This window comes from Rhopilema esculentum, chromosome 8, assembly GCF_057945365.1.
Source record: "Rhopilema esculentum isolate cy_ngs chromosome 8, ASM5794536v1, whole genome shotgun sequence".
Lineage (NCBI taxonomy): Eukaryota > Metazoa > Cnidaria > Scyphozoa > Rhizostomeae > Rhizostomatidae > Rhopilema > Rhopilema esculentum.
Genome location: NC_142822.1, coordinates 2756426 through 2773306, shown reverse-complemented (window position 1 = coordinate 2773306; position 16881 = coordinate 2756426). Strand labels below are relative to the sequence as shown.

Here is a 16881-nt window from a genome sequence, read left to right as displayed (position 1 = left end):
AGGCATTAGTGCAATTAAATAACAGAATAATTAACACCTTTATTACTTTTCAAGCGTATCTAGTTCATTTCTAAATTCCATTTGTTCATCATTTTCTATTTCAACTCAATTTTTCGCGTCTTATTGTTTTCAAGAATACTGATTTTTTGGCGCCATTTCAGTTTTGAAAATGGAATTTATTTTCCTTGTTTAGACCTATTAGTTTTAAATCGCATAAATTTTGATTTCATACACAACTGGTCTCAAATCATTGCTTAAACTGCCCTGACCGTATGCATGTACCATCTTTGAAACATTCGAATAAATGTTTCTTGCTCCCCCCCAACTACCTGCTCTATAGTCTATAAAATCTTATCACATCTTCAATGTATTCTAAAGTTTCAGTTTGAGTTTCATCTCTATCCTCGAGACAAGGCTAGGCCCTTAGTGTTATCACTATAATCACTCCTTTTTTATTCGTTACTCTTCTGTTATTTCCTGTTCTACCTCCAGAATTCACAGATTTACCAATAGTTGAAAATTAAGGATTCGGTCAATAATTATATAAGGGGATTCGCTCGAGTTAACCCGAAAGAAGGTTGCAAGTAGTTTATTGTTGATAACTTTTGTGACTTACCGTAAATCCCCGAATTAGCCCCCTGGGTGATTATTTATTTTTAATATTTTTGGGTGGGGGCTTATTCGAGGGCGGGGGGTCTTATACGAGGGAGGGATTTATACGAGGGGGGGGGATTATAAAATTATTGTAGACATAAGAAGACTTTAATAAAAGACCTCGTTTATTTTAGGAGGAATTTCTTAATGAACATTAAATTAATTATTACAAAAAGTATGAATTTGTGTGGTAATTAAATAAAACGCCAAAGGCAACCTCAGATGGCAAAAATCAACAAATTGAGGGGTCAAATTCGAGGATTTACGGTACACCACAACTTTTAAAGGATTAATTTTTCATATTAATTTTGCAAGTGCATATAACGAATCGTGACGTATTCTTTTGCTAAACATGTGACATTTCAAAGCAATCAGTTTGTGTAATTTCTGATTTGTGTAATTGATGAAAGATTGAAAGCATAGAAAAAAGACTTTTTAGGAAACATCTTTCATCGCAAACACTCTACAGAGGGTGCTATTCCATCGAATTATGTTTACTTAGCTAACTCATTATAATAACTTAATTGAAAGGATAGTTAATGTAACATTACCGAACAGAATAAATGCTTCAACTTACGACGTGATGCATGTTGTCTAATTAAATTGCAATTATTTATCATGCAGCACTGAGTTAGGGGCATTGCCTGGAACACAGCCAGCTTGCTTGGGCCCTGGGCTCTTTGGGCAAGAATGAACAACTATGATGTAGGCTGTGTTGTTCTGCAGAGAGACCAAATGAATTCCAGGCGCAAAGAGGGAATTAAAACAGTGAATTTTTGTGGGATAATAGGTTAAGATGCACGGAATGAAACAATCAAGATTGGCAGTCCGTCAAAGCTGGTCTCTAAATCTGAATCGGTTGGTCAAAATAGTTTACTAATTAAAAGTTGGTCAGTGGGTCTTTAGCTCAACAAATCTTACAGAGATTAGGGTTACTCAAAGTTTACATGCCGTGAAGCCAAACGACCAAATGATGAAGCTTAAAAAGACGAAATGAAGACGGAAAAAAACCTGACGAAAATGTTATTCAAACAACAGACTTACCCAAACACAGCAATGGCGCTGGGGTTTTTGTGGGTTCCACCAATTAAAAAAATACTCCCCTCCACCAGAGGATTTTCAAAATTTTTTCAACATACAAAAAATTTGGTGTGAAGAATAAAAGGAGAAACAAAAAAACTTAAAAACAAGAGACAGCCTGTGCGGTAAGAGGAAATAAATAAAAATATTCAAATTTGGAATCATCAAACCTGGAGGTTTGCTGCGTCTAAGTTCCAGTAAATCAGGTTATTCAACTTTATTTACGCAAACATACAAATAAAAATTTCTGAAGAGAGTTTCAAGGACTGTTCCACGTGCCTCTCGAATAATCTAATTACTAGAACATCTAAATGTGAAAGAATATTCGTTACAAAAAACACGAAAACCAATTTACAATCTGTTATACAAAAGCATATTATCATTTGCGAATAACCCGTCAAAGTGATGTTGTCAGTCGATGGCTCGATGGAAACAGTAGTGGGCTTTAAGCTGCAATAAGAGAAGTGGATTTTGAGTTTACAAAAATACATAAGTACCTTACGAAGAGTAAAGGAAAGGTGGCAACAAAAAAAGATATTCTAAAATCTATCTTTAAGAAAAAGAATCTGGTTGGGATACAATGTTATATTTGTAAAGTTGAATAGAAAAACTAAGAAGTATTGGATAATGAATGCAGACTTGGATTATATATAAACCCATGGATATTCAGATTATTTCGAAAGCCTAGAGCTATATTTCATGTCTGTCTTTATTAGGTCATCGTTCTAAACAATTCTTTACCAAAACGTATGGAAAGAGAAATGGCACGATAAGAAAAAGCATGAATCGAGTTCCAAGCGAGAAAAACGTGATAAATCTCTGTAGTATGGATGATATATTGATCATCAACACTCTTGAAAACAGTGAAAGAAATTTGTCATTGGCCAATCATAGCTCTAACGCTATTTAAAAAGATTTCCCAGAACACGCTCTTTTTTCTAGGAAGATAAGCCGTTAAGTTGGCAAGATAAGCTGAAAGTGTCAAATAGAGGTATCGGTAAACTTACCTGCATCATCGAGGCTATCGAGGGCATCAAACCTTCCATTAGTGTCATCTGATTCTACCCCCTTGCTTGGATCTGAAACAGTACTGTCTGGATTTTCTGGCATATTTCTCCTGGGATGGTCTTCTTCATTCTTGGACCTAAAGTTTTTACTGCTATCGCTTGCAAAGTGGTCCATTCCTTGTGGGTCTGTCTCTCTTTTTCCTTGAAATGACTGTCTTTCCTCGTCATTTAACGGAGCTTCTGAAGATCTTGAGTCCTCCATCGGTTCCTCGTCAGCTACTTCTTCCTTAACAGGATGAACTCCAGTAGTGGTTGCTCTAGTTTTATTCAAAGGAGCCTTTGGCGTCGACTCTGCTGTTATTGGGTTTTGTGCCTTTGACTTAGGCGCCACGAGAGTTACCGGCACTGTTAAATCAACATTAGTAACAGGGTTAGTGACATTATAAGCATCATGATTACCATCAGTTGCATTAACAACAGCTAGGGTCGTTCCTTTGCTCTCAAGCTTTTTTGACGGACCTTCTGTTGATACGGGAATGGCGTCTGTGACAACAGGAGGCTTTGTGCTTACGAAAGCTTTCGAAATAGCAGACTTTGTGGTCAACCCTAGCTGTTGAGAGCTTGGCTCGCCAGAGGTTCCAGTAGGGTTTGATGTTGTTGCTGGTGGCTTTGATGATTTAAGGTCATAGGGTACTGTGATGTAAAAACAGAAAAATTGCAATGGTTTAGTTGATTGTAGAACGTAAACGAATGATCTGGAGTGGCTTCAAATAATCTGGAGTTGTTTCAGAGAAGCTAATGAGAAGGTCATTACAAATGGCAACCAGAAACATCCAACAGACAAAAGCTGAAAACACCTTTATCAAAAGTAGCATTCCTTGACCTTTTCCAAGGAGAACGAGCTACAAAATTTTAAGCAGTACGACAACGCCAGGACCTTAGGCGAATTATAGATAGAAATTAAAAACTGGAAAATATCTTACAATTGCCGAAAAATGTTCAATTCAAGGACAAACCGAAAGACTTGATATAATACTGTAGTAGTGAGCAGGGTATAGATATATTCCCAAATTCATAGAATACAAGCATAATGACAATTGAAAGCACTGCTCAAACCATTTAGTTTTCAGACTTCAGAATATCTAGCTTTCATTATTAGCAACAAGATTAATTATTATAAGGCGGTCGATAATCCATTGCATGACCGATGATTCACGATAAAACAACATCGCCAGTGACAGGAATTATAGGGTTCGGAGGGGTTTAACAACCCCCCCCCTCCCCCTACACTCGACATGGTATGAGTCTGACATTTTACTTCGAATGCCGAATATTGTTTCCATAAGAAGTCGAAAGCTGCACAAAAAAAAACTCAAAAATTAACTGAACTGGCCCCCATTTTAAATACTTAATCTCCTCCAGTGCTAAGTCCTCATAACTTTTGCAGCTCTGTCAATGTAAAATTGACAAAACATCGTGAAACAACTTAAAATGAATATTTACAAAAATTAATCAGGCCAATACAGAGAAAGAATTTTGTGTTAACCTTCAGTTGTTGCCTCTTTTTCAGGTGTTGTTGCCTTTTTTTCAGGTGTTGTTGCCTCTTTTGGAGGTGTTGTCGCCTCCTTTGCAGGCGTTGTTGCCTCATTTGCAGGCGTTGTTGCCTCCTTTGCAGGCGTTGTTGGCTCCAATGCAGGCTTTTCTGCCTCCTCTGCATGAGGTGATTTGGTTGGAGCACTGGACAGTTCTTCTCTTTTTTGACTATTTACCCCCTCCATATTTTCTATTCGCCTTGTCTAGAATTCAAACAAAACTTCACTGGTCACGGCACAAAGGTGGAATAAAAATGACAAAAACACTGCACAAAGGTGGAATAAAATATTTCTTATTTGCACATCGTTTTAGAATAAGCGGAATCTAGCCAAAGCAGCTTTCAGCACCTTGCTTGCAGAATCAGAGCCTGAATCTCTGCTTACAGGGGGAAAGCATAAAACTCTATACCAGGGAAGTAATTGTCAACCATTGATAATTACATTTTTTCCAGCCTTGCTGGTATCACCTTGAAACCATTCAGAATGGTAAGTGCGGATTGTATACGTGCAAAGGAAATCTATTTCCCCTTGTTTGGCATAAAATGCTTTCTTGTGTGAATGTGTGTATTTGTTTGGTAAAGCTACATGTATGGCAGGGTCTCAGCTCTATATTTTCTATGCAAAAATTGGTAGATAGATTGAAGATAGCTCTTACTAGCACAAAAGCAGAGATGCAAAGATTTTTCAATTGATTCATATATGATATCATGAAACTTTCAAACCTTGAGTGTTACAAAGCTTCCTACATAATTGAGAGTCTAAAAGCCAAAAAATGAACAAATAAAAAGGTAGGGAGCATACCAAGTTGCTGATCATGACCTGGTGCTTCTTAAGGTCAACAAGAATTTCTTTGACAATACCAAGCACTTTGGTCTCGGATGATGTATTCCCTTGCTGCATTGGTCCAGAATCTAGCTTCTTAGCAATTGCATTGATTCGCTCCTAAAGTATTTAAACCAATACAAAATAAAGATATGTACCACATGAAAAATTGCTAATGTCTTGCTTCTATATAATATGTCTGCTTATGAGTTTACTATGAGTACCATGAGTTTTTAACAAATGTTAACACAAGCCAGAATGAAATATCATTTGGTATCGACAGTCCCATAAAGACTTGCAAAAAAGCAAGAAGTCAGAAACCATCAGAAAACTTCTCTCAAGGAGTTTCAATAAATTAGTTGCTATTTATTTCAATGCATTGTATATTGCTTGCCCTTACCCTATGTAAATTGCTTGCATTACTAAGAGCAGCAATGTTGTGTTCAATTGTGATGATATTTGATGTATGGGTGTCGTTAATAGCCTTCAAATGAGCCTTCACACTTTCAAGCTCCTGTAAAAAGATGAAAACACAGATTACTAAGTGATAAATTTGCTTAGACACCACAATAATTTAAGATCTACAGAAGCAATTTGGAAAATTTTAGTATCTGCAATATCAAGGTGGTGGAGAGGAGGAGGTTGTGGCTGATGCTTCTATGAAAAATGGAAACTTTAGGAGCCTTGATTATGAAGGTACAATTGTATATTAGCTGAAGTAAAGTGGAGGAGAATTCACATAATGAGGCATTACAAATTCTCAATATTGAAAAAGATTAGGAACAGCAAAAACTGCCACAGATCAGGTCATGCAAATTAGTAGCCTGAAAATGTTCACATGAATGGATCCATAATTCATAACACAGAGATAAAAGAATCTACCTTATTCATATGGCTTGATTTATTTTTGAATAATTCACTATAGCCATCAACAATTTTTTTGACAAGCTTTGTAACCTTGAGCAATGATTCTTGTTCACTGTTTGCTTTGTCCAGTGGGGATGTTGTTACAATCAATGGTTTCAGAGTATCTGGTACTTCAGTTGGCAAAGGACTTCTGTCCCATTCAGAAACAGATTTCTGTAATAAATTAAAGGTAAATAGACACTTAACGACATAAAACTTGTTGTAAGGACTATTGGAACCTGTGGGGTTGAAAGGGCTTGGCTTTGGGATTTCACAAACCCAGTAAGGTTTTCACTAATGCTGCTATCTAAGTATCTGTAACAATGTTAGCTGAACTCTCCAACACTTGGTTTCAACTTGGTGTTTCATGCATTCTGGAGAGACGTCTATACACTTTGTTTGCAGTTCTCTACACATGTAGATTACCAGTTAGAAAATACACCAACACAGATTATAATAGTATGATTTTGTCAGGTCATTAAAGGGTCATTAATTACAAAACAGGCATATAAAAGTGAAGAAATACAACCTCAATGGCAATTAATGCGATTAAATTTTATAATGCTCATGTCAATATACAGAGCCATGCTAACATCAATTCAAAGGATAGGATGGTGCTTAGTTGCAGCTTGCAATAAAAGTCCATTCACATAAAAAGAATTAGCTAATAAAAATTATTTGTTTTGATAAGAGCTTAGACAGTTAACAAGCACTCAAAACATATAACAAAGAAACTTACTGATAGTTTTGACATATCTGTTTTCAGCGACTTAACAATTTTGGAAAGAACAGTGATTGTGTTCTTTGTTCCTTCACTGTCATCTGAAAGTTTTTTAATTTCTCCACCAGTTTCTGCCATTCCTTTTTGAAGCATTTTAATATCATTGCTTACAGAAAGTACTGTCTTTGATGACCCATGAGTTTCTTTTGGTTTGCTGATTGTTGCATTTAGCAGCTTCACCTGAAGCAACATAATCATCAAGAGATAAATTGTGATACACAACAGAGACAAATACTATCAAAAGGATGGCACAAGCCAATTTTTACAGACTTATCTGTATTCTGATGTGGCTATTAATTTCATTATGTATCTTACACAGGGCTGTTAACTTTTATAATTTAAAATTATCCCTGTAATATATGTTGAATTATATGAAAATAAGATGCTCCCAGAATAAAATCAACATTTTAAAAAAAACTTGCTATAGGTAATTCTCATACTTGGAAAGAATAAAAAATGGAATATAAGGTCCTAATCTTTGTCAAGTTGAAAACCCTTCTTGTTACATATTTTGTCATGCAGTGGACACACTGCTTTAAAATACAACCAAAAACAGAAAAAAGATGATAAACTTTGTTGAACTCAAGCTACTGCTTGCTTTGTAGCTGATCATAAGCAGGGAACAAAACACATTCAACATTTTGCAATAAAAAGCCATTTGTCTCTCAAAACTTCTCAAATGGTGCTTCAATGCCAGATGTAATTACAGTTGATTTTAATGGTAGAAAGATCTAATAATAGCTGAGAGATCATACCTGTGAAGAAAGAAACTTTATTTGTCCTTTGAGACTTTGTATTTCCTTTTCATTTTTGTCTATTGCTGCCAATTTACCCTGAACATCACCTTTTAGGCTTTTGCTTTCTAATAAATCACTCTGTTCATCTGACTTAACTGTTAAAACAAACAAAAACAAAAACATAAATGCACTGCTTTTACAAAATTTTGTCAAGTCAACATGTGAGAGAATGTTACATGTTACAAGTTACAAACCATGTTACAAGATAAACAATGGTGAATAAGAAAGGGAAGTATCAATTTAATGATTCACTGCACAAGCAATCAATGAACAGGGAATACATTCATGGCATAAATGATTTTGTTGCCATGCCAATTATATTTTGAAAATAGCACTTGGTCCTGTGCATGAAACTTTGAAGACTAATACTGAAATCAATAAATTGTGAATATCAATTGGTACAGAAAATTTAATTCATGCTCTTTCATCTCACTATAAAAACTACCTACAAAGCAACACAACTATTACTAATATTACTAAGGATTGACAATAGAACACTTTTTATGTAAAACTGTATACTGCTTTCTGATACATTTATTATTTACTATTTAAAGGGGTGCAATGGTCACAAATATAATCTAAACTGTAATACTGACAATTTTTTAATCATAATATTTTGTCATCAATATATAATTACTATAAATACTACAAACTACTTCATGCTATAATATCAGGTCACAACAGAAAGTAAAAAAAAACCCTTGATTTAAAAATTGGAAAACATTGCCAAATAAAAATTAGAAAGGGCATTTCAATAGGGCATTTTGTTTGGGCAAGGGCATTTCGTTGGGGCAAGGACATTTTGTTAGGGCATTTCAATAGGGCATTTGTGTATTTCTAATCTGATATTTCAACAGCGATTTCCATATATATATATATATTACACTTTTTGATCACATAGTTTTGATTATTATGAAATGAAATAAAAGATAATGATCAATTACTTCAGAGTATCAAATAATAAATTGCACCCATCAGGATCAACAAAACTTCTACCCCTCTGTTAAATCATGGAAAAACAGAAGAGATACCTTAGATAAGTATCGTGAAACGAAACACCGTTAATTTGTATTTGTAATTTGTATTCATACTCATTGCTCAGATTATAATACAAGGTTATTTTCTGGCAGGAAAACAAATCAAGACTAACAACAGTAACAAAAGAAAGAAACTAGATCTAAGTAACAAAAGAAAAACTAGATATTGTATGATGAATAAATGTATATTCCCTGAATATAAACAGAAGATGCAACAGGTGTTAAATGTCATGGAAATATAACACTGAGATATTCAAATACAGATAACCTATTCAATTTCAAATTTTGGTTTTTGTTTTTTTTAACTAAATAGCAAACAAAAAACTAAAAGATATATTTTATGTGGAATCTGTTTAATAGCAGAGGACAGTGGTCCAAGCAAATTTTTTATAACATACTGAACGCTTTTTCGTCTGACACTCCTCAGAGCATAAAACGTTAGAATCAGGGTCCGAAAGAACACAATTAACAATATATACCCAGTTGTGAATCGAAATAGGCCAATCAGAAAAACGCAAGCACAAGACCGGTATAGTTGACCAATCAGTGCTGCTAGCCTAAAGAAGAATTACCACTGGAGTCCAAGAGAGAAAACGAACTCATTCTGTCTACACAATGGCGGCTTTTTCATTTGTATGTAGATTGACTCCAAAACTGCTAGATGGAAGGACGGCCGGGCTCTGCCGATTATTCGAAACATGTCATCATTATAGAGTTTTGCACAATCTGGGGTGTCCAAAAGATGTCGACCGATAGCAGAATCACTTGTTTTAACAGTGTTTCTAGACCTACAAGATCGAGGAGGCTGTTCTCTTTGAAGGGCAGTTTTGTTTCTTATGTTGGAAGGAACATGCTGTTTTATCCTATCCCCCAATCTTTGGGTTGTGCGTCCTACGTAGCCAGAATCACGCTGGCACATAAATTCATAAATAACAGAACTCTTTTGGGTGGTAGGAATGCAGTCCTTTTTTTAATTATTTAATAGGATAAATAGGTGAGATAAAATTGGTCTCTTTTTCCCATTAGTATTGAATTTAAAAGTTGTCTTCGAAATTTGCTGATTTGAAAAAAAGGTCCAAGGTACAGTCTTAAAAAACCGATCAACTTAATAAAAGCTGTGAAAGATATACAATCATGAAAGTTATCAGTCCTAGTAGGGTTAGAGAAATTCGTAGCACACAAAGGCTGGAGTAACCCGTGAAAACCTTACCTTTATTTAATTGTATTTTTAATAATTCTATCTCCCTTCTCATTCCACTTACACCCAGTATAATGTAGCTGATGGACACCATAGTTGCGATTATGAATACAGCTATTACTAATGGAACAACTGCTCCACAAATTTCTCTACAGCAGAAACAGCTTCTTCTTTGGCTGCAAATTCGAAATGAACAGTTATTTAGTAGGCCTTTAAAAACAACTGCTACAATACAAGTGAACATCTATTTCTTAAAGAAAGTTCTAAAATTCCCAGAGCTTTGCATAAAACTTTTAAAAAATAAAAAAAGTACTGCGTAACAGCCTTAGTTTTCTTTTTATAAACTAAATCCTAATATTCTTAAGGAATTAAATTAAAAAAACAGTGAGGTGCGTTGATAGGCCATCTTCGATATCGAGGCCGTGCAATGAGACTTGGCCATAAACGATCAGAACACAAGAAATCGACAAAAATCATGATAATTTCCTTACCTTTTTGGCCCTTTAGAACGGATGAACTTTCTCTTCGGCAATGTAAACAATTCCTTCGAGTCTGAATCTTTGCAATCATCAGAGTCGCTTCCCGAAGCCATAAGCAAATTACCGTTTTGCGGCTTGAAATATTCGAAGTTGTTGTTTTGTTTTCCCATCTTACAGACATCCATTTGATGAAAAATTCAATAAAATAATGACTTTAACTAACGTAAAAAACTACTCCGTTCACATCCATCCATGACATTACTTGAAAGTGACTTTGTCGTAGAGTTTTATTTAGCTCTGGTATTTTGTGCACTGTCACCGATTTGAGTCGAAAGAAAAACATCCTTCGTAATTATGTCATCTTACTCAAGGAGAAAATTAGCTTTTCCCTCCGTCACTGAAATAATTTGTTAAGCGCACGGGGGCTCGAAAAAGAAGCCGACCCCCTGTTGATGTCCACGGGCACTCCCATATCCGATTAAAGTATGAGAAAGGGTATAGTAAAGGGTGAAAGGATGTTGAAGTTTTAGATTTTAACTTTTTGCTGCTGTTTTTAGGATTTTAAACCGATCAAGATATACACTTACGTTCAAAAAGTTTTGCTGTTATAATCAGGAAAATCGAAAGAATCCTGTGTTTTTGTGGTTATGCTTCATAAGTTGAAGCATTTTCTTAACTTTTTATTCCATTTTGGGGAAACGTAGGCCTAGATTATTTGTAGAAAGACTGTCCAAATCTGAAAAATTTTCCGTTGCAAAACCGAATCCAACGCAACGCCATAATTCGTTTATCGAATTCGTCCCAATACTTTTTGAACGTAAGTGTATTTAGTGGACAGCTTTTGTTGTGACCAGGTGGCAGGGGTCAACTGGAGAAGGAAATAACCATTAAAAAGTTGAATTCTAACATTCATCTTTCATAAGAAACCTTGCTTTTTGTCGCAGAGTTTCTAAACTTAATAAAACAGTGCGCAGCCCTCCATGGAGAACAAGCAGTGTTGACTGCAGGCAAATTATGATAATTTACTGAAATAAGCCCTGAAGTGTTGTTAATTTTAGAGATTTTATCTTGATTAAATTACAGAAAATGAAACTACAGTGTTTCAAAATGTATATTAAGCCCTGGCAAAACGACTAAACATTTCATTAAACATTTGTTTAGTGAAGTTGAGCGAAGTTTAGCGAGGGTGGCAAAACGTGACTAAACTTTTCACTGAACTTTGCTCAACAACACTTAACACGACTAAACAACACTACACAGGGGGGCAAAACGGATACACTTTCCACTAAACTTTTCATTAAACAAAAGTTGAGTGAAATGTTTAGTCGTTTTGCCAGGGCTTTATACAGCCCTGTGGGTTATTTGGTGGAAAGTTGAAGGGTGACCCAAGGGGCACTCATATATTTAGGATAGGGGTGCTCAGGCTGGAGAACAAACCATCAGCATTTTTCTCTATTCCTTTAAACTTTTCCCTTATTCAAGTCCATAAAAATAATTCCAAATTTCATGAACTATTAAACATTTGAAAAAAAGTAATCTCAAAAAATTATTAAAGAATTGACTGACCCAAAAAATTAGTTTCTCTCAAATTCTAGACCAAATAAAGTACACTCTTTTTTTATAAGAACACGAGCCTCAAAACTGGTCAAAAGTTAAGAACAAATTAAGAACAAGCTGAGGCTGAGCTTCTGCAAAATGCAATTTTGAACAACGTTTTTTCTCAAAATCGAGGATTTTTAGCGATGTGTGGGTGCTTTTTTGGTGAGTATTCAAATTTGTCAGCAAATTAAGGCTGTCTCACTCACTTTGTCGGCAAATGAGGCTTGAACACCCCCTTTGAGCGAAAAAGCTATCAGATTTTCGAAAAAATTAAGAACAGTCAGCCTGAATTTAAATTTACTGGTTCTTGTATAAAAAAAGAGTGTAATCCGAGTTCATCTATCGAGTGTAATCTCTATATTTCAGGAAATTTATGTAGAAAGCCTCCAGACGTATGACACGATTAGTGAGGTTAGCAGCGTACCGACACCTGCGCATATTGCGTATAACGCCTGCGCAAAGTCGCATAAAGGGTCTGAGGCCTACTTTCTTTGTATGACGTAATAGGTCACTGGAACGGAAGGCAATTTATTAAAGCTCAAAATATGTATTAACTAGCAGTAGAAAATTGCTACAAAACTAAGAACTTTCCATTATAAAACCAAAAATTCAAACATTCGTGACAGTTAAATCTTGTGCGAGGCTAGGTGATGATGACTATTAGCAAAGAAGTTGCCTCAACATCAATAAATCCAAACCTTCTGCAATGACAGTGCACGGAGATGGAGAGGTGTAGATCGATGGTGAAAAGATTGAGCAAGTGAAAAAGGTGAAATTCCTGGGATCGTATATTACTCAAGAAGGAGACAGCTGTGCGGACATAAAGAGTAGAATTGGTCAAGCTAAAACTTTTGCCAATAAAATGGCAAAAGTATGGCAGTCAGGAGAATTGAATACTCGTCTCAAAGTGAGACTAGGCAAGGCTATGTTGTGGAGCATAGCTTTGCATGATGACCACTTTCTCTGAATCACTGGATTTAAGACTTCTCATAAAATGAATCTTTAAGATCTTTTATGCATGGGCTCCGTCAAAGGTTGAAAATTGGGGGGGGGGGGGCACGGAAAAACATAACACCCATAACAAAAGATTTTGAAAAAAAACTCTATTGTTTTGCAAAAAAGTGGGGGGGGGCAAGGCCTGTGCTGTAGAACAGTGCTGTTAAGTATATAACAGCACTGTTCTATACTCTAAAGGTAGTGTCAGCAAAATACTTCAAAATATAATTTATGACGCTCTTGATTTTGATTAAATGCTGCACCTGCTAATCTTGGTTGATTGGGACTTAAAAATTTTGACACTATCAGGATATATAAAACTGGCAAATAAATTAAAAAGATGCTTGTTTGACAGAGACTGGGCCATTTTTATAGTATATATCTCCTACAACCCTGGTTTCCAGGTCCTCCTCTTCCCTTGTATAAGTCTGTTTCTTACAAACTTTTCTCTCGATGTGAGCATACTAAACATCACCCTTGTGGGTGGAAAAGCAAGAGAGATAAAAGAATAAAAGAGCAGGACTTTTTGTTTTATGCAGGTGATTGCCCTTGCCATCCTTGCAAAAACATGTATCACCCGCAAGAGAAAGGAAGAGCACTTAGGGAAAAATTAGCAACAAATGTCACTATTGTTGTTGTCACTATTATACAATTCACATCTTCTTATGGCGTCATCAGGACTTCCTTTGAAGCCTTTTAGCTGAAAGTTTATTAGAATGTGTGTCCTATTTAAGTGGGGGCGTTAGAAATTGGCCATTCTGGTCAGTTTAAAAATGTAAGACTGTAATAGAGGAACCTCCAAGTAAAAGACTGCCTTGAAGCTCCAAAAGAATGTGAAAACATAGATAATGCAATTAGGGAGGAGGAGGGAAAACATTTTTCAACAGATTTAGAATCTGATTGCGATTCATACACTGAAGAAGAAATTTAAAAAGTCAAGCTTCTAGAAGGTGGTTTTGATTAATTTCAAATTTTATCTTCTGTTTTTACTGAGCTGGTCAAACTTAATGTATTTTCTTTTCGTCCATCTCTAAAAGTTATGATATTAAAAATGTAAGGGTCAAGTTTTTAATGAAAACAATCATCAAATATTTTGGCTACAAACTGGTGGTAATCACACATTTAGAAAATCAAAGGTTAGGCAGTTGTGGTTAGATAATAACCTAATTATTCCACAGGTCCTGAAGGACTTTATTTAATAAATAGTATTAGACAGGTGATTGCTCTCATAAGCTGATCCATGCAGGCAGTTTGTCACCTTTGTAAAAATTTCTTTAGAAAAGGCATGAAAAAGGCAATGAAAAAGGCTCACATGAAGATTGCCAGAGATGCATTATACATGATTTGATGATTACCAAAATAAAGTTTGGCAATTTTGCTGCCAAATGATGACTTATATACATTTTTAGAATTTTTAGATTTTTACTACACTACCAGCAAGGATATTTAGCATTTTTAGAAACAGTGTGTATGATAATAAAAGAAGCGTTGGGAATTTGTTTTACCACTGGACTCCATTAATTAATAACTCGTTTATAGGTGGTACTGATTAATCAACCAGTTCAGTCATAAACTTTCGTTTTCTGATCGGCTTATTTTGATCTACAACTGTGTATATCTAAATACCTTACTGGCCATAATTCCGTCAGCCCTTATTGACGTTAATTTTGGCAAGTGGCGTTAATTAAGGCTGGTGTTTTTTGGGCCAATGTTAATGAGGCCGTTTTTCGAGAAAATAATTAGGAAAATCAGCGTAAATTTATAACATTCCTCAAATCTAAAGTGCAGCAAAAATTGAGGTATAAACGTGCTCAGGGATGTTTTTTGTTAATCACCAAGCTTGAAAGCAGGAGTCACGAGGCTATGGAGCCATTTGCAAAAGTTATAGATGACGATGAAGATGACGGCAGTGAACACCAGACAGTGGCAGAAAGTGAAGAGGACATTAGAGACAGGGTGCGAAAGGAGATTGATGAAGCACTCAATGCTCAGATTAAAGATGTAATACATTTGGATATTTAAAATAGTCACTAATAATGATAATGATGATTGCATTTGTTTGTGTGTTGTATACCCTTTATAATTCATGGTCTTTAGTTGGGGATGGAAATTTTCACGATATTATGACATGTTATAATTAACAAATTGAACACAATGCTTTTTGAGTTTTGAAATTTTACACTTTTCAATCAAGAAAATTTTGGAGTCGCCATTAATGTTGTACTTTTTTACATAAACTTAACAAGGGAAATCACAGCACCGATTCTTGTGAGTACCCCCTTGTTAAAAATAGTTTGATTGTTCTTTACATTCTGAACAATATGAACCAGAACATTTGTGTTTCCAGACCGGTTCGCATGCTAAATTCCACCATTCATTTTCGTACCCTATTTTTTAAGTGCTTTGGTACGTTTTTGTATAAACAAAATTGTCATGTGTTTGTGTACCCGGACCGATTTGCATGCTAAATTCCACAATTTTTTTTGGTACTCTATTGTTTAAGTGCTTGGGTACGATTTTGCATAACCAAAATTGCCATGCGTTTGAGTACCCGGATCGAAATGCATAAGGTTACCGAAACGCATATGACACCGGCCCTAAATGGCATAAGAAAAATGGGCCAGCAGAATTAAGGATGACAAGGTATATATTTCTAGCATGAAATTTCAATTCAAGTAATTCTTAAAATGTTTGCTTTTCTCAAAGCCATTTTTAAACACTATTGCTTGTGAATCTTGCTTTTCAAATTTGACAAGAAAGGAACCATACAATTTTTAGCACCCAATTCCTGTCTCTTATTGAGCATACATACTTAGTAAACTTTCTTAACTGGTACTTCACTACACGTCCGTCTACATCAATCAATCTGGAAAGTACCATGCACAACTACCAATTCTATACAAAAGTCTATCTACAAAATCAAATTCTACTGTAACTAACATCTTAGACATATGATCTGGAAGCATGGTATCATTATGCACCTTTAAATGCCTATTAGTTGATGCCACAAGCAATAACAGGTGTAAATCATTTACTTTTCATTGAAATTCTCATCAATGATAGATGACGACATAAACAAATAATAAGCCACTGAAACGTGCCAATAAACTTACATCTCTCTTTGAGCTCCAATACATCTTTCTGCATATTCATCATCATCCAGCCCATTATAAGAATAACAGCACACAGCACCCCAGTTATAATAAACACCATACAACTTCTCAACGAGCAAAATGATACTTTCCCTCCTGATAATTTTGCTTCTGCCATTGCTTTCCTTTAGTGTGAAAAAAGATAATTACGACTTTCATTTGTCAGTAAATTTATAATTTATTAACGATAACGTTCTCCAAGCATAAACAGACACTAAGTTCTATATAAGAAACGAAATCGTTGGCTGGACATCACTGTCAACACCATAACTGTATCACCATGTCAATCATGCCTTTGGGCAAAATGAATTCAGGATTATTTACGATAGGAGCGTGGATGCAGCTCTTAAATCGAAGTAATTGGTTATATTGGAAATTTAATTAATATTAGGTGTAGACGTTGCATTGTATTTTACATCTGTTGGTGTAGTTTTATAAATATCGTGCTTACCTCAAACGTGGACGTCGAGCTCTGGCGGGAGGAAGCTCGAACTCCTTAAATTCGTCGGAATCAGAAGCGTCTAGCTTAAGAAGCTGCTTTTTCTCCATTGCACCAAAACTTTAAAGCATTCATCAAGATTCTTATTTATACGAAATTGGCTCACAGTGTGTATATAGCTCCACCAGTATCCTAAATAAATTATTCAAGCGAAGATGTGATGGAATGCCAAACCGGAAAGTGAAATGTTGCTGCGATTGAAATGCTCCTTCGCATAGCGTGACCGCAACAATGGCCCACCGCAAGCGTCAGGTGCAGCCTCGTCTGCATCTGTTACCATAG

At 35.5% G+C, this 16881-nt stretch overlaps 1 protein-coding gene across 3 annotated transcripts; it reads right to left on the bottom strand.

The window, feature by feature from the left end:
- Window positions 1-1086: 1086 nt before the first annotated feature.
- On the bottom strand, window positions 1087-16798 carry LOC135694756 (uncharacterized). Of its 3 annotated transcripts, none has more exons than XM_065213619.2 (10): window positions 16552-16798; window positions 16062-16225; window positions 7598-7734; window positions 6801-7022; window positions 6038-6235; window positions 5556-5669; window positions 5135-5275; window positions 4288-4537; window positions 2742-3434; window positions 1087-2184 (listed from the first exon to the last, which is right to left on the bottom strand). In XM_065213619.2, exons 1-10 carry the CDS (start codon window positions 16647-16649, stop codon window positions 2180-2182), a joined length of 2022 nt encoding a protein of 673 aa, XP_065069691.2. In that variant the 5' UTR covers window positions 16650-16798; the 3' UTR covers window positions 1087-2179. The 3 variants fall into 3 exon arrangements, with proteins under 3 accessions (XP_065069691.2, XP_065069690.2, XP_065069692.2); XM_065213618.2 differs by lacking the exons at window positions 16062-16225; window positions 16552-16798 and adding exons at window positions 9887-10050; window positions 10366-10729; XM_065213620.2 differs by lacking the exons at window positions 16062-16225; window positions 16552-16798 and adding exons at window positions 9887-10050; window positions 10366-10713 and having other exon boundaries at window positions 2742-3146.
- Between the last annotated feature and the right edge of the window lie 83 nt (window positions 16799-16881).